At 42.9% G+C, this 22,233-nt stretch overlaps 1 protein-coding gene and 1 long non-coding RNA gene across 11 annotated transcripts in view; one reads left to right on the top strand and one right to left on the bottom strand.

Moving 5' to 3' along the window:
* Positions 1 to 22,233, bottom strand: part of LOC118512724 (semaphorin-1A) — a 154,291-nt gene that overhangs the window by 34,474 nt on the left and 97,584 nt on the right. For all 10 annotated transcript variants that reach the window (XM_036057579.1, XM_036057574.1, XM_036057581.1 and 7 more), the window contains one exon: positions 12,579 to 12,681. In XM_036057579.1, coding sequence (XP_035913472.1) covers positions 12,579 to 12,681 — 103 coding nt within the window. The remainder of the gene's footprint in view (positions 1 to 12,578; positions 12,682 to 22,233) is intronic.
* On the top strand, positions 17,548 to 18,926 carry LOC118512728. The gene is made up of 2 exons (XR_004906348.1): positions 17,548 to 17,692; positions 17,971 to 18,926. It is a non-coding gene; the product is annotated as an uncharacterized LOC118512728 (long non-coding RNA).

Raw genomic sequence — 22,233 nt, 5'->3', positions numbered from 1 at the left:
TCTACAAATTAAGGTACATTATGACAGAATTAACCTCCAAATGAAGATATAGCAATCCATTTTTTAGCTGTGAGGTCCACCAATTTTTATCACAATCCTGACCAAACCAAATTGAAAACAAACCAAACCCTGACACCATCGTGATCGTGTAACAGATTTTGGAGCTTTAAGCTAAATTTTATAAAAATATATAGAACAATATCAGCAAAATTATTGGTAACAAACTATAACAACCTGAAGCTATACCAAGTAGCGATTAAGACTAAGCTTCAGTTGATGTAGTTGGTATAATTTTATTGTACCTCTTGATTTTATTTTATTTATTTTATTATCTTTATTTTATTTTATTATGCTCTAAAATACATTTGAAAAGAAACATTAAGTTTTGTGTTTTGCTTTCGTATTTTGATTCACCAGATATACTTTGTATTTTTATATTCAACTGGACTCATCTCGCCCAACCAATCCTGCTTTGCACCAGAAGCAATCGCCATATATCCCTTTTCTCAGGAGCTTTGTCTCGGTAGCTAACGCGTTAAAGCGGCAACTCCTTACTTCCCACGCGCGACCGATCCGGTGTGACTTCTGTCGCGCTCGGTTAGTAATTTATAACAGCGTTCATATAATTAACATAAGATGAAAGAGCATAAATCACGGGACGATAAATTACGCTTTCGCCGGAGAAATTCTTACCACCGCGGCTCGCTTGTTCTCTCTGTTTCTCTCTCCCTCTCACTCTCGCTCTAACATAACTATAATTAAAGGGGTAGCGCATGCGTCTGCTTCGGTAGATACCTAGGCCAAGGTTAATGGGCGGTAAACGATGATGGAAGGTGAAGGCAGCATGATGGTGCTTCCAGAAGGCAGAAAGAACCCGCGCACACAACGTTTTGCATCATGATTCTGTCTTAGGTCGCTAGTTTTGTCTACCCTCGTCGTTTGGAAAAACACTCGTCAATAGTATCTTCACCCAAAAGCTTAAAAGTGGTGAAGCCCTTACAGGCACGTTTACGTTGGGGAACTGTTCAACCGGCAGGTTTTTTCGGGCACAACCTCAAGTGAATGTTTTTGGCTGATGGCGCAGGTTTCGGTAACGCGTGGATGAGCAATTTTTACTTGCTTAAGTTAGTTTTACCCTCCCCGGTTTTCCACCCATCGCTAATGGGTTTCGTGTAATCGCGTCAAAAGTCAGCCAGTTGGAAGCACTTGAAACGGGGCACCCCGTAATGAGCTGTAACAGTGCGCTACATTTGCGGAAGATGAAGAAGCTATTTTCCTGAGGGTTAATGATGCAACGAGGGCGAGAGAGGGGCAGGATAATCTGAAGCTGGTCCATTCGTGCTGATGCTAGAAAGCTTGTAGGTAGGTAGGGCATTTTATCAAGAAATCATTTTCCAGAGTACAACGCACCGACTTTAGGACAATATCTGGAGAGTGATAGAGATATTTTTCAAACAAATTCAGAAAGAGTATTAAACCTAGACAAATAGACAAACATAGACGACCAGAGAATCATAGCATCTTCACACTGTGCATCGAATTTTCCCCCATGACAAATTCAACACCATTAGCCCAATCCTCCGAAAGGCACGTCCGCAGCGCACAAATTAAATCATAGCTTTACGTCTAATTAAACCTTCATCAGGGCAATGCGCAACCTTGACGAAGGCAACACAATTCTAACGCCTCCCGATGCCGACTCGACAAATACCTTCGCCAAACGAAAATCAGCCACACGAACAAATGAAAGGTTTAACGGATTCTTGCGTCACATCCGACCGTGTTTCTTCGCCCAACGGTTTTGTTTTCGCCCTTAATCCGTACACTTCAATCAAGATCCCGGCGCCCCGCTATACCAACACCGAAGTTATTAAGGAGTTATTAAATTTATCGCAAAACTTTTCCCTTCACACCCTGCCAGCCCGGTCTCGTCCGACTTCAATCGGTGCCCTATTTCATTCTCTTACTGCATTTCGTACTAGGAATTTTTAGAAAATCCCTTGTTCTGCGTACTTCGTACGTCCCACTTTTTTGCGAAAAGGACCTGTGAAAGGAAGAGCTAAAAGGGAAGGGGCGTTGGACCTGGGAGGGGGGGGGGACTAGGGTTTCGTTTTTCATTCAGTCACGTTTTTTAATAGAGATATAAACAGCAGAAATTAATTAGTAACCGAACAAAGTTAAACCCATCGGAACACGGGCGTGGGGCGTGGCACAATGAGCGTTGCGCTGACCGGAAGCAACATCCGCCACGAAGCACAGCAGCATCCAGCAGCTGTAGTGGCGTAGGTAAAATGGTTGTTCTTTTCATATTCCACGATAATTAAGATCTTCTCAATTTGTTTTCGTTTTCTTTCGGAGCCTTCGTTTTTTTTTTGGTGCTGCTACTTAAGATGTTTGCTAACAAGCAGCGTAGGGAGCAGACATTACTGTTAAAAGATTTTTAACAGGGAATGCCAAGGAAGACTGTTGCTTTTTTTGTGGGTATTATTTTACTCTTTTTAAAGTCGAAATTAAAGGTACAACTTTCGAGAGTCCATCAAACTTTTTTTTACGAACAATTTATGTGTTTAAGCACCCAAAAATTTGCTTATATCTTTGTGCATACCCATATATTCGCATAAGGCAAATCGAACAACGCAAACAACGAACCTTGAGTACGACACATTTTTAAACACGTCCCACACACTCTGTCCATCTCAGGAATATACGCTCACATACACACACACAGACGTTCATTAAGTGATTAATATTCCGTAAGCAAATTAAAGCCTGATTCAAATGTGTCAAAGCCCTCCCGAGAGTAGGTGTGGGATATTTGATCAATAATTTAGTTGCATTATGTATGGACGTCTGAGCCATCCGGGCGTACCGGGCCATAGCAGAGCAGAAAACGCAACACGGAAACCCACACGCACGCACACACACACATAAAGCGTCCTAGGGAAGCTCTTTCCAACACAGCCTCTAGCAGTAGCGTGCGTTCCGGTGGTCGAAACGCTCGTCGGCCGTCTGGTTGAATGGAAAAGTTTGTTCGTATTGATTTTCCACAGACCACCTTTTTGGCCGAACAGTCACGTGTGGGTCGAACGGTAGAGCGTGAAGAAAGGCGACGAGCATATGCGTCGTGCATCGTTGATTATGATGATCGACGGGAGCCTGATGGCTCGGTGTTCCGCTGACTCCACATGTTCATGTTTGTGTGTGTGTGCGTGTGTTCGGGGGCACACACAAGCTTGTATCACACGTTGCAAATGCAAATGGTTTCCGAACGCTCTGGTGTGCCAAAGACCAGCCAGCACACGACAGCAGCATTAAAATCTAATGATACGAATTCCGCAACGTTCGCGTGTGCCGGGTGGTCCCCCGCTGTGCCAATGGTGCTCGAACATGAGATCCTTTGCTAAAATTATCGATGACATCAGTGTATCGCGGGTACACGGAGCGGTTTCTAGGACTGAAAGAACACTACCTTTTTGATGAGCCGTGAACCTGCCTCGCTCGACGACAACAATAATTATTGATGCACTCCTTCCCCCCGCCACCTGTAATTACTTATTGATGTTTGCATTCCCCATTCATGTTTGATTGAATGATGATTATTTGCAATGAAACGGTTGTTCGAATTTCCGAGAAAATTTTCAAATGTAAACCAAACCCCACTCGGTTCGCTTTTTGATACATTTTTCCCTGTGCGGCGGGGAGTGTGACTTACTGATTTTTTTTTAATTAATTGGACTGCTTTATCAACGAAGAGAAGAGCTGTAGGGAATGTAGGGAAATTGTTTCCTATCCATTTCATGACCGATAACGTACCTTCGAACCGAACCTCTCCTGATCATTGCTGATTGATTAAAATCTAATAAACAATTGGTTTTTAATAGCATATGTATTACATATTTTATCCTACATTTATGCAATAGATAAATAGTTATATTGACGAATTAAATCGTATAGCTTACAATTGTTTGAACGTGAACTTCTAAAAATCTAAATGTATACTGGACTAATTTATGCGTTAAGCAACAGACCAATTTCAAAGATTTGTGATGCGTCGGGACTGTTTCCCAGATATCCCCAGATCCTAGATCAGAATATTTTCTTACTTGTGAGTAAAGAATAAATCGTCTCATAGGGACCGAATTCCAACTCCTTAACATTGTGGAAAGCACTTGAGCAACACCAGATGGTCGACTTGATTTTTGCAAGATCTTTGATTGTCAACACTAGCTTAAACATAGTTTTGAAATAATCAACAAAATTTAAAAATACAGCTGCTACGAAGGATAATTTCAGAACTGCAGTCCAATCAATATACCTCAAGCTGGAGCTTTCCTTCTGCCGAGCTCTAGCTAATCTTCTGTCGCGAGGCTGTGCAGACACATTCTCATTTATCTGAGACCTAGCTGAAGTCTTATAAAGTCTAAGACAAAGTGATTGTGTGCTTGTGACAAACATCTTTTAATGGTGAAAGCTTCGAAGATCGAGAAGATTGTCAAAGCTAACTTTAACAGCAGCTAATACATTATTTTTAACAAACTTCTATCTAGGCTCTTTTAAATAATTTTGAAGCCAAAACAGATAACATTTCACATATCTCGTCAGCATTTCAAATCAATTTTAAAAGCGCTCTTAGCATAAATGGATGAATGTGCAATTTTACCTTTTTTGTACACTGTTTTTTAAACTCATGCTTCCTAGGAAAACGATCAGAGTTACACTTTATGGCACATGCACACAATTGTACCGACCACAGTTTAAACCAAAACGGTTTAAAACCTGATACACGCAACACCGCCATCACACAGCCACATAAACAAGCGAGCACACTGTGCGTTAGTAATTTAATAGGCTTCAAGCCCAACCTTCAAACTCGGATCCATTCTTTTCCCTCTTGCAGCTAACACACACACCTTGGGGCAAGGACAAAAATGGGGATTTGATTACGAGTAAAATAATGGGAAATTAATTTCCCTCAAAAACGGCCGGCCCCGCGCTTATTATTATTCGTTTAGCTTGTGGGCTATGCCGTTGGCTTTTTTCGCTCTTTGTTTTCGGTGTTTTTGCAATACCACAATTTATTTGTAATCGAATTAGAATTAAATGAACTGACGAATAAATGGAAGAATACCAACGCGGGAAAGGCGAACAAAATGGAGGGGGTGGTCACAATTAACGCTCGGCTGTTGATGTTAACGGACCATTTACGAATATAAATATAGCGTGAGGCTCCAGAATCCTTTTGTTCTAGCTAGACAAATTAAGTGTATAAATGGATAATTTAAACAGGTAAAACAGACAGTAATAACATCAAAATGCTACACATCATTCTTCCGGGTCATATCCAGCTGTTCCATTATTTTATTCGATAAGAAAGCTTCTCAACAGATCTGCCAACCGAACGTAATTTGCTTATACATATGGTACAAGATGTTATCGGCTTCCACAAATCTTGCGAAATAGGAATGTCTCTCTCCCTTCAAACCATCGAACGTCAAACCCCAACTGGAAAGTTATCAGCTTCCAGGAGGACAGAAACGCAGGAGAAAAAAAAAATGAAATCGAATTATTGCCAACCGTATCGAATCGAAGAACCGACATTACCCCCATGGTATTTCATCAATGCTGTAGGCAAACGTCATCCGCCATCCCTACGCTACGGATTTATCGATTTTCCACCATCACATCCGCAAAAATCGATGTACACTTTATTTTCCCGGCTCGCACAAACAGCATGCTTTCCACACACACACACACACACTCACAAAACCTGTCCTTATGTCACACAACAGGAGCAGAACACGCACGGGACTGCTTAAAAATTCATCCCCAAGCTTTACGGCTACACCTTCGAGGGTACACGCAGAAAGGGAAGACCCCAAACGAAAGCAAGGACAACCAACGGATCGTATGTGTGTGTGAGGATTTTGTTTTGCACTTTACCAAAAAACAGCCACAACATCCACTACCATCTGCTTACGTAATCTTTTCTTCTTTTTGCGGCCACTATGCCTTCAAAATACAGCAAAATGTGTGCCAGCTTATCTGGGAAAATTGTAACTCCAAATAAGGAGAAGCACGCAACGACGTCCCGTGCAAACACAAAACTGGGGGACCAATTTTCAGGACAGCTCTTCCCTCTTTAAATCCCCACTGCGTTCAAGAAGAAACTGCGGTATGCCAAAGGGGAATTCGGGCTACCCTAAGTGCCATCGCCGACTCTGTGCGCCACAGCAAATTTATCTAACATTACAAATAATGCAACAAAAAAAAACCGCTGGCGACGGGCCCTTCCTTCGCCGTAAGCTCTCGTACGAAAGCGGCGAAAAGAGAGGGAGAGATAAATAGCAATTCAAGCGAGCGTGAGATAGTGATTGCTTTATCTTATGGGCAGAAGAGCACACATGATTTAGATTTTGGCAGTAGCATTAATACTTAGCTACAAGCAGCATGATAAGGGATAAAGGAGGTAAGAAGTGTGTGCGTGCGAGAGGGGAAACAGTGAAACCGAAAATCAGTTTCTATTGCTTCCTTTGATACAGTTGTTGATGGTATTGATTGGGGGCTTCAGGAATAGAATAAGCGTACAATATTTAAAGAAAAATTGGAGAACTTTTTTTTATTGAAATATTTCATAAAAAAAGACCATAAAGACTCAATCAAAGCAAGAAAAAAAAACATACTGCTGAATATCCCAAACTGACCTGCACACTACAGCAATGTTGCCAATTAAACTAGGATTAAACTCCGATCAATCGCTCGAACCAGGTACCGGAGCACTTCCGACAAAAGTATGGTACACAAGCGCAAATTTGAATAGCGGCAGTGATCCACGGAACCGCCGCACCAGAATAAGCCACACGATCGGAAGCGCATTAGCCGAAAGTTTGGTTATTAAAATCGACAGCTGCGTTAGCTGATTTCAATTCATACGTTCTCTCGGGCAAGGAGCCCCTTATACTCTCGCGCTCCTCTTATGTCCTCACCCAGTTGGTAGGTCGGTGCGGAGAGCGCAACGGAAAGCCACCCTGTAAACCTTGGGTTTTGCAAGAGGAAAGCACGTCGATAATTACAAATAATTCAATAGCATTTAACGAGAAAACTTTCCCATCCAACGCGGGAACAAGTTTCGGATCATGTTTACCGAAACTGATGTTCTACCACATCCGGAACGTATGCAGAAGATGTGACTTTTCCTTACCAGTTTTTTTTTTTCATTCAGCCCACACACACACACTCATACAGGCTAGCTTCCGTAGAATATGGGAGACTTTACTCCATAAACATGCGGCTCCCATGTTGATGACTTACTTTCGCCCGGGAATAGTTCGGCGAAGAAGGTCTGGCATCTCCCTCCGCACAAACCATCATTCAGTGAATCATTCATTTGCACCCTCGAGAGTACACGTTGGCATTTGTACCATCACCATCACTCGGTATCGGTTACAGTTTCCATTAGAATTAGACCACAGCCCTCGCAACATTAGCAGCCGTTAACTATAAGTCGGACGAGAAAGAACCTTCTTTGCAAGCCACCACCACCACCACCACCGATTTCCTAGTTATATTATCGCTACTTCGTTCCTGAATGCGTCGTTCTTACATCGATGGTTTTACCACCACCACTCCCTCCCTGTCCCGAAACGATGTGAATGAAATGGGAATCGGATTAAGCGGGGAAACCATTCGCACCCGGAAACTCCATAAATCACTTTGGCAACCGGTTGTCTATTGTGGGGTTTTGTTGAGGTATGAAATATTCACGACATTGGGACACGGACTGATCAACTTCAATTTTCAATCAAGTAATGATGGTTTCACACAACTGTTTACTGTACAACGTTTTGAGTTGAGATATTCAAGAGACAACACAGACATTTTCAACATTATGGCAGCAATGCATGAAGCTGACTTTAATCGATAAGCACTGTCTAGATCCTTCCTTTCAGATGATAAAAAATACGGCAGATACATACACTATCTGCCAACAAACCGTACCTGAAAAAGACACAAGCAGCTCTACAAAAATAACCCGACATTAGCAAGCAGCATTGCAACACAAGACGTTCATTTTAGAGTGAAGGAACAACGAGCAAAAAAGGAAATGAGGGCGAACAAACAAAACAAAAAAAACGGAAGCAACTCCATCAACACCATTCTGATAAGCGCGAGACTAGCTGACAGCCTCATCAATCATGACGAGTGCTTGTTTTTCCTGCCACAGTTCATCGGAAAAAAGCTTCCTTCACAGTGTGTTTTTCATGCTCACTGGGTGGCTGTTCAGGTTCTCGCTGGCGGGCTTCGGAAGTAATACTAGCGCCGAAAAGGGGTGAAGGTGAAGCTGGGTCAAAATGTTCTACGCCAAGAAAGAGAATACTCACAGCCCGAACTCTGCCTCAAAAAAAAAAAAAGGATGCCACTAGCGTTAACATCCAAGGACAAGGAAATCTGTTTCGTTCACCAAATTCCAGCGTCTACTGGGAGACAGATCCCCTCCCGGGGGGGAAACGGCATACCGGTGTTCGTCATTAGTCTTGCGCGATGATAGACAGTGAAGATAACGGGTAAGGACATTTGCTGGCAGCTTTTTTGTGTGTGTGCGTTCCTTCGCTCTCTTTATCTTAAAGTGCGAAATAAAGAAGCAGGCAAGCATTAAAAGAAACCTACCAGTCTACCCATATTACAGCGAGCAGCGTTATCAAATGCAAACTGTAGTGCCTGGTAGCCTCTCGGTAGAGTTGCGTGATAAATGTTGCAAATGATCTCTTGGCTCGTTTGCTAACTGCGGCTCGTGCTTAAATTGAAATTCTCTGCAAATTGATGGCACGTTTAAACTAATTTGTCACCATCGATCATGACATCCGGAGCGCAGGGAGCAAAAAGGTTAGCACAAGCGCGAATGGCGATGGCGAAGGTCGGGAAAGGTGAGGTTGAATTCGTGATCCATTAATAGACGGGTGCCGATAGGAGAGAATCAATCTTCTCGCTTTTCCCCCGTTCAAGGTTTGCTCAAACAATCTTGTGCAAGGCAGGAAAATTTGGAATTCACTTTTCCTTTGCTTGACAAGAAATCAACAACGGCTTCCGGTCAATTAAGCAACACTCAAACACACACACACGTTCAGGATTCAATATTCAAACATTTCATTCAATCGTTTAGGAACTGGGGTTTCCCATCTGCTACATCATCATCATCATTTCTCCAAAAAAGGCAGTAATATTCTCACGGAAAGCATCAGGATCATCATGTGTTACGAACGTCAAACATTGGAAAGTAATATCCATCATCACCATCCACGTAGAAAAGGTGAAGGAATATTTTTCCTTCTTTCCAAACCATCAGCAGTCGTACATGATGGCGTCATCTTGAATCGTTTCAGTGGGATGAGGGCAGTTCTACTACAGAGCGACGTTTATAAAAGGTTGTCAAATGTAAACTATTTACTATTCGGATGAGCAGAGGGTGCTATAGGGCACGATATTGATCACCCTCGTCCGAGACAAAACGTCATTGCTGGGTACCGTTTTATTTATTGTCAACATTGATAGCATCTCAATGTGCTTCTACCGTCCTACGAACGCCCCTGCATATGAGCCATTTTTGTACACAACGATTTATCCATACTTTTATGTCTATGCTCACACACGTTCGATCTTATCAATCGGTGCAGTTATCTGATCTTCCATTCAGGCAACAATATTTATCGGCAGTATTGTTAAGAAAATCCTCACAGGGTAGAAACAAAAAGCCCTGCGCCCTGCACGCTCGATAGAAATAAGCCCAATCGAAAATAATCTTCAGTATTTCACTCAAAAACATATCAAATTACGTTATACTGTACTACATTACATTTTAAAATTATTCCTCTTCCTTGGAACTACAACAATTCCTTGGAGAGACGTTCCTGATGGGATTTGATCCCTTGGTCCAGCTTGGACTATCAGACCACTTCTTCAACTTTATTATTAAAACTCCTTTTTCCTACCTTTCTTCCAAAGTTTGAAGTTCAAGTGCGCCTTCAATCTTCTCTACAAACCTTCATCATAACCCGTAAGCTAAAAACCTTAAGTACCACGAGTACTTAGCCATACCTTCTTTCCCGAGGATTAATTTCAAATTAATAGTTTGAACTTTACACAGCATGATCACAGCCCCGAAAGCATGTAAAGGAGATCACTTCAGCGCTAGGAACAAATCTCTACACGGTAAGCACATTCCACTTTCGATACACACACACAAACGCTTGTCTGGATTTTGCTCTTCAAAATGGCTACTCCTGGTGCCCGGTCGTGATCGGGTCAGTGGAGATTGGACAGCATCACCTGTCAAGTGCGACCAACCAATCCGTTTGCAATTCGAGCTGGTGCTCGGACGTGCTCTGGGCGCGCATCAAAAGGCTCGAAGGAATTCCATTTTAATGTCGGCATGTTAGTGGCAGCGACAGGACAAAGCGCCAACCGTGGAAAAGCGCCTGCCCGAACCCAACACCCGGAACCCGTGCCTGTGATGGAGATGCTGATTTCAATTCAACGTTCCTTTGAGTGCGTGTCAGGAGCGCGTGTGCCTGATTGGGGATATCCGGTCGTCTCCTCCGCACCAGAGCTGATGGGAAAGATCCGCATCATCCAGAAGAGTGGTTGGTTTTAGATTTTGATGAGTCTACCCTTCGATCCTGCCCCGATACGTACTGTGTGCGGCACATTCCGATTGCACATTCCGCTCGGCACACATCTTGCCCGTCCGAAAACTGCACCCGGAATGCTACCTTTAACCACATTTGGCCCCGTTCTAGTTTGCTCTTTAAAGGATCTCTCTAGTGCAACGTGAACGCTCTGGGGAGCTAAAGCTGCCCCTACCTTCGCCGTGCCTAATGTGAAATAGTTAATGGTGCGAATCCCAAACTACTGCTGCCGACTTGTTCGCTGTTGGCAGTCATCATATGCAAACATTAGTTATGCATAGTGCGTCTGGCATTGCAGTGTGGTAGCACGGAACGGGACGAACGGGGTTTCTTGCAGCTGCATGAAAACTTTTCGACAAACTTTGGAGAAAGATCTTCTCCGACATACCCGGCGATGGAGTCGGTGCATCGAATCGAACATACACCAAACCAAGCACCGTCGCATTCGTACTCCCCCCGATCAGACACACTTCCTTTATGCTTCAATCAAACATTTTTCACTACCGAATGAATCTACATAATGGACGCTTTTACGCAAGGGAATTGCTAAAATGGAGGATTTATTTGGAATTTTAATGGGATTTGAAAGCTTCAAATAAATTCCCAGTTTTCTATTGAAGTATTTTGCATACTATTTTATGAAAATTTCGTCAACTGAAATATGAAATGTTTTATTTAACCAGGACTCCAGTAAGGATAGAAAGGGTTAATAACAGTAGCCTTTAAAAATTGTACAAAAATATTGATGAGCATTTCGATTGTTCGATTTTGGTAGTTTTTGTACAAATCCAATACGCTTTTCATATTGAAGAATAGATATATTATAGAGAAAGAGAAGCCTGATAAGAACTTTGGTTCAACTCCGCCGTAACTCGCACTGCACCCAACTAACACCGTACTTACTACATCCGTGGCATGAGCGCATATGCTTCAACTTTTCCGCTCTTCGATCGATTCTCCTTAAGCTTTCGGCCTAGCGAGCAGCCAATTGACTATGCAAACAATGGAAAACTGGAAGCAAATTGCATTATTATAGAGGACACATCTCACGAGCACACGGGAGACACGATGAACACCAGTGGGGTGAACATTTAGAACCATTTTCTTCCGTATGGGAAGAGAGAGCGTGAGTGTGCGTGTTGCAATCAGCAGTGCGATGTCGTCCGGCTCGTGGCCGGAAACGTGCGCCAAGTTAGCGGATGCACATCATCCTTCCAATCAAATTCAATCAGTCAGTTTCACTCTTGTGCACCGCAGGACTGTCAGGGACGAGAATAAAAATACTTCACAGTGACATCCGCACATGGTTGTGCCTATAATCAGCGAAGGACTCACGCTTGGGTAGATGTTAGGTGTAAAAATTGCAGACAGAAGCAGACCTCAGTTTCGTTTATTTTATTAAACTAGCTTAAGATATTGAGGATACTGTTAAATCCTATTAGAAGGACTGCCTGACAGATTCAACCTGACTTATCATACATATTGCTCTTCTTTCACAATAAGCTTCGACCCAATTCGATGACCTGAACACATAAGATTTCTTTAAACGGACGATTCTTTACCACTATGACTCAAGTTGATTTATCTTTTAAACGGTACCGAATCTCCCAGAGGTTAAAGAACTACCTTCATAAACCGATTCAGATCATCTAACGGCCAAGACATTAAATTAAAACCCCGGTTTTTCGACTCATAAATCGAACTTCTTCCGATCAACGAGAGCCCGATAGTGCGCCCACACACTGACTTTGCATCTCGTTAGAACCATCATTTCACTTTAAGTGCTCCCATTTTCTAGCGCATTCTACGCTTCGCCCTGGCGTTCGAAATGCACCACACGAGTGAAAGGGTGAATGTATAATGTGATCGTAAAACCATCTCTACCACCATGCTACTCACCGTGCACCGACGAGCAGATTGTTGCTGTTGGGATCGCGCAGCACCAGCTTGAAGTAATCGTTTGTGGATTCGTTTCCCTGGAACCTAAGGTACTCCTTGTCGGCTGAAAATAAAGGGAGAGAGGTTGGGAGAGAAAATCCATAAATTAATAATCGTCGGTCGTTGATCGGGCAAAGGTTGAATGGAAGTTTTCGTTTCTAGTCGGTATAGAAAGCATCAGATCAAACGGAGAGATAGAGAGAAAGAAAAGGAAAAAACTAAAGATAGAAACAAGAATTCACAAACAGTTTAGCTTCAGTCAGACCAACTCACTTCATGTACATTTGGAAAGATTTAAAAACCCTAAACCTATTTTGATTTAAATTCTTTGATGCATTTTTTGTTGATCGTTCCATCCTTACTTTAACAACCGATATCAGCCAGCTATAAATCAGGCTTTCACATACAGTTTGCTAACTATGTCCTTCGATATGTCCTAAATTTGCATCCACAAAACCGTGTTGTGTCCTCATCATGTTTTCCTCCATACCAGCAACCTTATCAAAAGAATAACATCAATCAGCCAGCCCGTCGCGGTAGCGTTGGCAACAAAAAAATGGAACTGTTTATAACCGAAACTGTACCACCAAGAAGCTAGAGCTGGGAGAAAGACAGCGGCAAAAAAAATCACGACACACATGGTCAAGCGTGGCGAAAAACATCAAACCATTTTTCATCCTCCGTGGCAAAGGCGAGCATTCGATAGTTACGTAACACATCGCCTCGTCCGGATGCCATTTCCATCCTTTCGACGTTCCGGCATGACCGGGGAATGAGTGAGTCCTTCTGGCTGGATAGAACAAGACAACGGCGATCGTCGTGCTGTCTTCCTTTCTCAGCTCAACTTATACTACCACACACGGAAGTTCACCGACCGTACCCACAGACACACACACATAGATATAAATGCCTTTTAAACTTGGACATCAAAGGCGTACGGGAAAATGGAAGTAAAAGCTTTTCCAGCAGCATTCCGGCATAACACGGAACCGAGCGACGTCATGCTGCCGAGACTACGTCTAGTCAAAGTTCCGTTTCCGCAGTGATGTGAGTGTGTGTGTGTGTGTCGGCTGTCGATAAATCTTTGACATCGATTCTACACACCCGCTTGGTTTGCTCAACTCCCTGATGTTGCCCCAAAACACTGAAGTTGCGCAACTATGCGCTGAACCCAGCCAAAACTAACCGATTACTGAATGCAAACAGCGTTCAAAGTGGTAAACGATCGGTAATTTATCAGTCAAATCCGGACGAACGAAAATCGACATGTTTGTTTTATTAACTCTTGGGGACTTCTCGTCCATTCGCTAGGACGATGGGAAACGGGTCGGATGCTTGGAAGCGGAACGTATATGCAAACAACCGCAAATAACAACACGGGTAGCTCAAAATGGCAACCCTTGCACAGTAACAGTGTGTATAAGGACTTGTTTGAGGATGGAAGGTTTTTTTTTCGTTGGTAGTCAGTATGATAGATTTTGGTTTTTGGGCAGACGACGAGTTCCGGGCGTGAGACTGTACAGTTAAAGTGATCCTGAGTCAAGTTTTCGTCCTGAGTCAAGCGAAGGAAGATCGGCAGCAGGAGGGCATTAATATGACTTGTAGACGGTTAAGTAAACATCACAAACCCTATCTAATACATGCCCAAACCACTGCAGTCAGTTGATTTATGATAAGTTTCTAAGAGGAAACAGTAGGCTAAAAAGCTCAAACGCCTCTAGGAAGGCTCCCTGTTCAACGAATATACTTCTATTTAGAATAATGAAGCTTAAGACAATGTCTAACGAATTTTTGAAAGCAAGGAATTAAATTAATTATACAAAGCCCAACAATCCTCAAGTTGGCAAAAACCTATAATCAATTAAACATGTACTTAAATTTATCACCTATCTCCCAAACAGTCTTCGTAAGGACTTCAGCGAACCTTTACCCAAACACGACTACGGCCTCACATTTTTAACCCCCTTCTGCTGGAAGCTGGGCAATAACTTAACCTGGCGAAATTTAACTGAATGTACCAGCCACTAAATGACCCATGAAATCAACTCGTTTGTCCAACGGTCGCAACGTCACACTCCATTCCACCTGATCAAATCGGCAACATTATTCAACAATTCTTCGGCAGGCTACCAATCACAACCGTCGAACCATTACAATACGTATTACATTTGCTGTTTTGCGTTCGGTAACATTATTCATCGATTAGGACGATTTCAATTTTGTAACTGCGATCGATTTCAGTTTTTTAGGAAGAAAAGTTTAGTTCATGTAAAGCACGGACTCAATCTACACGTGACAACATTTTTACAGAGCTACTTTATGTTTTATCTCAATGATTCACAATCGATAGGGTTAATGAAAACTTTAAGCCCAACATTTTTCCCGCTTATCAATGGCAGTTCATCACTATGTTACTGCACGATATTGAGTTGTGTGTTATCATTATAGTTAGATAACGTACAATGTAACGAGATGACTACTTAGCGATAGATAATCTGAGTCATATCACAACAAGGCATGGTGTAAGTCATCAGGTATCAGCACCGGAATTGATAACGATGGCCAATGCAATACATTTTTTTTATTCATCGTATATTTAAGCTGCTAATAACCAAGATCAAAGGTTAGGACAGTTTCAGACACATAGCCAAGAAACACGGAGCCAAAGCAGGTCTCACTGAATATACCTAGGATAGGAGCTGTTTTTAGAAATTTTATTTTCTCATTCATCTTTAAATTTCAATCACTCCAACTCACTTCAAATATTTTAAATCCATTTCCACGTTTTATAACTAAGACACGAAGCTTTCTAACATCAGGAAGCCATTCATCGCGCACAATTCCACAAATCATCAACCCGAAACCTCATTTACACCATTTGCTACAGCTGTCATGCATCCGCCACCGTACTCCAAATACACCACTTCCTAACGAGATGGGCAAACTGAATACACACTGCTGTATGAATATCAAGATCGATCGGGTGTGCGTATTACGCATGCCGGTGCAACACCGTGCCCGAGATAAACCTTTGGCCGATGCTCCACTGTGTGATGCTCGAAGTTGTAATCTCGTGTGTCTCTAGTCACACCAGTGCAGCTAATTGCAAGAAACCGAAGCACATAATGTGTCAAAACCATTATTAATCTCCTTACACTGCTATCGGGGTGGAAGGAATTGTAGTGTAAAATCGGAAGGTCCCGACCGGTGAGCCATTGCCATTGAATGCTGCCAGGCTTATCCGCTCTAGTTTGTATGCCGTACAGTATCATTTGTGATTTATGATGGACGGTATGAGTAATTGAAAACGTTACTTGAAATTAATGGTATCGGCCACCACAAGGTAGGTAGTAGGTAGAGAAACGGTAGTAAATAACGATTTGTGGTTTACGGGTGAGTTTATGATCTTCGGTGAACATTCACACTTAGTTTTGGCAGGAATGATAGGTAAAGAATATCCTACAAAGTTCACATCGTTTGACAGTTTAACATATTTAGAATATTGCAATAAAGTGCAGAAAGCAACTCACACGTAAATCCTCGAAATAATGAGGCTAACGCCATCGTTCAAGGTCGTTGGGTGAAAGTATAACCTGTATAAAAAAAACAAAAAACCCCCCACGTGAATCATCCAAGTCACTGACCTAAATTCTTGCCGCAAAACACGCAAGACGCAACAGAGAAAGGAAATGCTTCTTCTTGTTCACGATCCCAGCTTGGCTCGCTACTGAGGCTCACACAAACACAGGCGTATTTTCGCGCATAGCTACCTTTTTTTTATAAAACGTTACTTCATCAAAAGGCTCGTCCGGATAAGCGGTACAACCGTATTTGCGAGATAGCGGGAACGCACCCTTGGTATCTCGAACCATCGGAACGCACCCCCACCGGTAGCCACGCCAAGCTTAAGAAACCGGTCCAGCTGGTATTGGTGTAGGTAAGCCCAGGCAAGTTCATGGACATGCGCCGACATTGGCGATGTGTAAGTGACTTATGTTTATGACTCATCGATACGTCCGCGGTTCCACTCTCTTTGTCTGTAGCACAATGCTGCCACAGCCACATGACGGTGCGTGCAGTGCGGGAAATAATTGTATGTTTTTCTGGATATTTTGTTGTTGTTGTTGGATTAATTTGTAATAATTTCAATCAAGATTGACCAAACAAGGAAACAATATTAGACTTTGACGGGTGAAAAAAGTGGTTCGAAATTCCAAAGTACTGTACTGTATGCTTATTGTTAACGGTCATATCCTGGTGGATCAAAGTAGAAGTGATAAATATTTTTAATAAATTTATTTCCAAGCAAAATCGATTGAAGCGAGCATGGATGATGTTTATTATGATTTTGTATACCTAGAAGTCGTGGTAGGACGCGTGTGTCAAAATGGGACATTTAAATTGGGCTTGAAAGACTACCTAATCTCTATTTGGTTTCAATGCTCGAATAAAACGGACCCAAAACTTAGGTATATGTGAAGCTCAAATGTGAAGAGCTTTTTTATATAAATTAATAATTATTTTAAATACTAATAATTAAATAAATAACGGCTAAAGTCTGAATAAACATCCACCACTCACGGGCACTCACTTTTCGCGACTGACATACCGAATAGGGTGTCTTTTTCAAACTTTTTACTATTATATTTTATGTATTTATTAATTATTATTATTATAATTTATTGTTACAAAAATTTATCCAAACTTTTACCTAAATTTGAGGTATCACAGTAGCGCAAATTGAGTGCCCGTGAGTAGGAAGTGGTTTCCGTTCAGACTTGAGCCTTAATAATAATAAAATAGGGTCAAAAGGATGCCCCCCTTTGAGTAACTCAGCTGTAAAACGTGAGGGCCCGTGAGTGGTCGTTACTCTTCTTAGCTGGGGTCGTTACACAGACTTTAGATCCAAATCGTCCGGCTGCTAAACCATCATAAACAACCACCCACCACTGTGAGCCGGTTTGCGCACCATCCCAGCGGAGTAAGCATTTCTGTGTGTTAGTAAACTCACTCGCGCACCTGAGCCTCCATGGTTTCCATTACGTTGCAAGCAGTTGTCGGAGATGGAACAGAAGGTAAGCATCGTGCAGTGCGCGCTTTGAAACGTGTTCATTCCTGTTCAGTTCGCTCAACCTCCGTGCGCAGACCGCTAACGCCGCGCAAACACGGCAAGATGTCGCCCGATCGTAACGTGGAACACGTTCCGATGGATTATACGATCAAGTGAATAGGCCGCGAACTAGCAAACGTTGCGCTGATAAACTAGTGAAAATGGTTTGAAAGAAACTTTGAAACACAAGTGCGTGACCGGTCTCGGTGGCTAATGTTTGTTCCGTGTGTTCCATCCTACCAGAGCTGCGACAAAAATTGGGAAGACTTAAGTGACCAGTCAAAACTGCTGACTGCGCCAACCGCCGGATGTAGCGCGTGCTGGAACCCTTGCGACGAAATAGCCAGCAAACCCGGGTGACAGTGGGAACAAAAGGGGAGAAGCATCACACCGACACCACCACCACCACCACCACCACCACCACTACCACAACATCATCAGAAGCTCAAGCAAACGATCATCTGCGGACTCAACCATGGCTCTGCCGGTCGCAGTGATAGACCTAATGAAAATGTTTGGCTGCGATTTGGGAGGACTGCTGGAGATTATACGACGCATTTGGTACTGCATTGTACAAACGCTCATTGCAGTGCTCTTGCGGATCGTGCTCGTCATTTTACATGGAGGTGGCGGAGGAACAGGGTCCAACATGGCCGGATTGTGTCTTCCGTCGTGAATGAAGTTGCTGCATTTTAATTATTGAACAACCAGTTCAGTAGCGTTGAATGGGCTGAAGTGTACTGTCAATTAGGATGAAGGAGAAATGTCATTGAACTAAAGGTTGCTGCAAACGGTTGTGTTCATGCGTGTATTTTAAAGGATGATGTAATACGGCTCATAGATTGAGCGAAAGAAAACAAAAACTAAAGTCACCTCCTTATCACGCACAGGGCTCAATGCTAAGCCAAGGGTCTCTCGACGATAACACGAAAATTGTCGTACGATACATTGTGAATCGAACCATCCGCCTAGCAGATATTTGCCATAAAGTCAAAGAACAAGCCTACTGCCCAATGCGGTTTTCGGACGACACCCCTGGCATTCCTGTATTTATCCATAGCTCTATAGCAAAAGTTCTAGATATGAAGGAACGGTAAAATGAGATTTAGGACTGGTCTTGTCGTATGCAAGACGACACCGCTACTGCTTAGTCATTGATAGGATGAATTTACAATAAAAAAGAGAGTAGCAAGAAACTAGCAAAGTACGTACATTTATTTAAAGAGTTTCACCAAAATTTCAGTACCCGCCACGGTATAGATGACATTTTCAAAGCTTATCTTTCTTATAAGTCGTTCCGCTGTTGCGGAAGAGTATTGATATTAAGAATGGAGTTTGGAGCAGCTATAATTTTTATGAATGATTCGCTCGATCCAGTAGCATTGGCGCTACAAATTGGTAAGTATGTTGTACTGTTATTTTGTGAAGTTACACAAATAAATCCGAAACATACAGCCTCGTACAACCCATCGAAAGACACAAAAAAACTAAAATAATCCAAAAAAACTATAGCAATCTTTGCTGTCACAGTTAATCCTATCCGGGCACATACATGTTGGATTATGATTTCTATAATCTCACTTCAACGCATTTTAATTTGTCTGGGAAAGTAACACATGACACGTCCTCGCGTCATCTTCGCATCTCATCACGAATTAATTGCTATCGCACGACACGTACGCACGGATAATACGGTCAATCTAAGGCTACAAAAAGGAACTTCAAAGCTGACGACAACCACAGGGAAAGAACAAATACGTTTCTAAGCTTCTTAGTCGGTTAATGCTTGCATCCCTACTTATCTAACAACATTACTGCAGTTGAATAGAAGCTGGTGACACTTGAGGCGCTAGATTCCACTCCAGGCTTACTACCGAGCACTGTACCCCGCGCGCGCGAGCTGCTACTACCAATGATTCTAATCGAATAAATTTGAATAAAATTAATTAAACCCCGAACATAATCATTGCGAAACAATGGTCCCAAAAATTGCCACCATTTCTCACGGACCCGCTCTTCCTGCCATGCTCCAGCTGCTACGCACCTCGTCCCGCATCCGTTAAAGCGACAGCGAAAGTGATGATGGCGATGAGAGGACAAACGATGATAGGGAAAATGCGCCATTCGTACATTCGTACCTCGCGGAGGAGTTTCGTTCTGTCGGTGCTAACGGAAGTAAATATAGCCGATTGCAATGAGGGAAAACCCACACACACACATATATATAAAAGGAAACCGGAACTGGCAGGAACGGTCGATGCCTCGCAGACAAAGCGTTTGAAAACGGATGATGATTATGATTATGGGACAATCGGGGTGCCGTCGTCCCGGGTGGGCAAGGTTTCCGACGGTACAGACAAGCACGTCGCGCTCCATCGCCCCGTTCTCCTTCCCGTCCTCTCTAGCTCATCCCTCACCCAATCCCTCGCCCGAAAAGGAAGTCCCTCGAGCGAGGCTGAATAAGAGATAAAACTGATGATTATGTCCTGACAGTGGCGTGACAGGTCTCCGGAGGGTGAGGGGTGGGGGAGCAGATCATCCGGCCGGCACGTCTCGTTTGCTCGTTACTAATGGTTGGATGATCATCGCACGCCCTGTCCTTCCACCACACTGCCCATTCTCTCTCTCTAGGCACCCAACAAAACCTAGGGTTGGAATCTTTGCGAGGCGGCTTTGCGCTGACGTTGACCGCCGCGTGGGATTAACGGGTTTAAAATATTCATCACCGACTGCATTTATCGAACGCGAGATATGGCAAAAAGGATGTGCCGAATGGCAAAAGAGGCCAGGCACTGCTGCACTTTAATCTCGAAGGAAGCCATTAGATTTCTCTGCTGTTGGCACCGGGTGGGTGACCAGTTTAAAGTTTTAAATAAATAAGCCGAAATGGCAAGCTAAAAAAATCTTTATTTTTGCAGAAGTTTTTCAAGAAGAAAGTGACAGTGAAAGGTAAGAGGTCGTTAGGCTAAAAAGAAGAAGATAGCCAATACTAAAATTTTAACTATATATTTAAGAGATTTTTTGATCTACCCAAAAACCTTGAGCTTTTTAAAAATTGGATGAACTTAAAGCATTTATAAGACGAATTTCATGACTCTCACGAAGCTTCAGTGCTGTACTGTAATTGTTTCCAGACTCTCACTCAATCGTTTAAAATCCTAAGTCCAATAACGAGTTGCCAACTTATTTGACTCTTCATATGTGGCACTAGAATCTTAGAAGTTTATGGCCTGGCAGTGCTGACATTCAGTCTACCTACGAGTGTAATGAAGTCAAGGATGCTTAAATGCAAGGACCAAGCAGTCCGAAAGTTGTAGAGCTAAGGAAGAAAAATAAAAAGCGTTGGAATACTTCTGATCATTACAAACAGCACCTTGAACACAAATCTGCTTTGACGGCTTATGAGAAAACTTCTCAACCGAACCTTCTTTGGAACTTCAACTCATACGAGCGCAATAGACTCGCATCGAACCTTTACATCATACATAATACTGCCACAGTACTGATAGCATGAAATATATTTAACCTCTCATGTTCTACACAATTTATGATTGCAGTCAAATAAATTTTCATGCTTTGTACTGCATGCTTGACACTTTCACAAATGGGTTTTTTTACACCACTGCTAACCCAACAAAAATAATCACTCACAACACTCGCATATCTAACTGATGCTGTGCATGTAAATTGTGCACTTAGGCCGGGTCAAAGAACATAACAAGATTCGTTGGGCATCTCCCTCTCTCTCTCACTTTCTATCCCTCTGACTCTTTTTTTATATTCGCCAACATAGAAGGGTGAATGGCCTCTGGTTTTGAAAATGCACACTAAAGTGATAGGGGAATAGACGTTTACCCGGAGGGAAAATTAAACCCAACCCCTAAGCCTTTTATGCCCTAGGAATGTAACACCGCCCGCAGGACATCGGAGCAAACACACTGAGGCCCGTTTACTCCGCAAGCACCATATTTATTCCACTTTCCAATTCCAGTCTAATTGATTAGAACGCGCGCACCCGGGAGGACCAATTTTGGATGAGTAACTTACACGGGAGGGAGCCAAAGCGAAAAGGTGTTACTCGTACATTTATGGGTTTGTCATGTCAGTGCTTGGGCCACTTTATTCAACGCATTTCGACAGATCGTACACTCTTGTGCGGGTCGGTTCTTTTCCCCTCCGACTTTTCTATTTACCACCCGGCTGCTGTTTTCCCCAGCATCCAGTGAAATGAAGCGATGACAAGTAGCCTCAGGACCGGGGATGGAAGGTTCGAAGAAAGGTGGCAACCCACTGGTCAGCGAAAAACACGAGAAACTAGTTTGTGCCAGTGTCCGAAAACTTTTTCCGGGCAGGAGGGCCGGCAGGGCAACAGCAGCAACGCTAACTTCTGTTCGTTCGCAGTGTCGCAGTGAAAACCACGCTGCAGCTGGCAATTCTTTGCCGTTTGATTTCGCCATTTCACTCGCGACATTCTCGTGCAAACTGGGGGAAAAAAAAAACTATACC

The sequence above is a fragment of the Anopheles stephensi genome, chromosome 3 (genome assembly GCF_013141755.1).
Source record: "Anopheles stephensi strain Indian chromosome 3, UCI_ANSTEP_V1.0, whole genome shotgun sequence".
Lineage (NCBI taxonomy): Eukaryota > Metazoa > Arthropoda > Insecta > Diptera > Culicidae > Anopheles > Anopheles stephensi.
The sequence above is the reverse complement of the archived record's forward strand: the minus strand, read 5'-3'. Positions and strand labels throughout refer to the sequence as shown.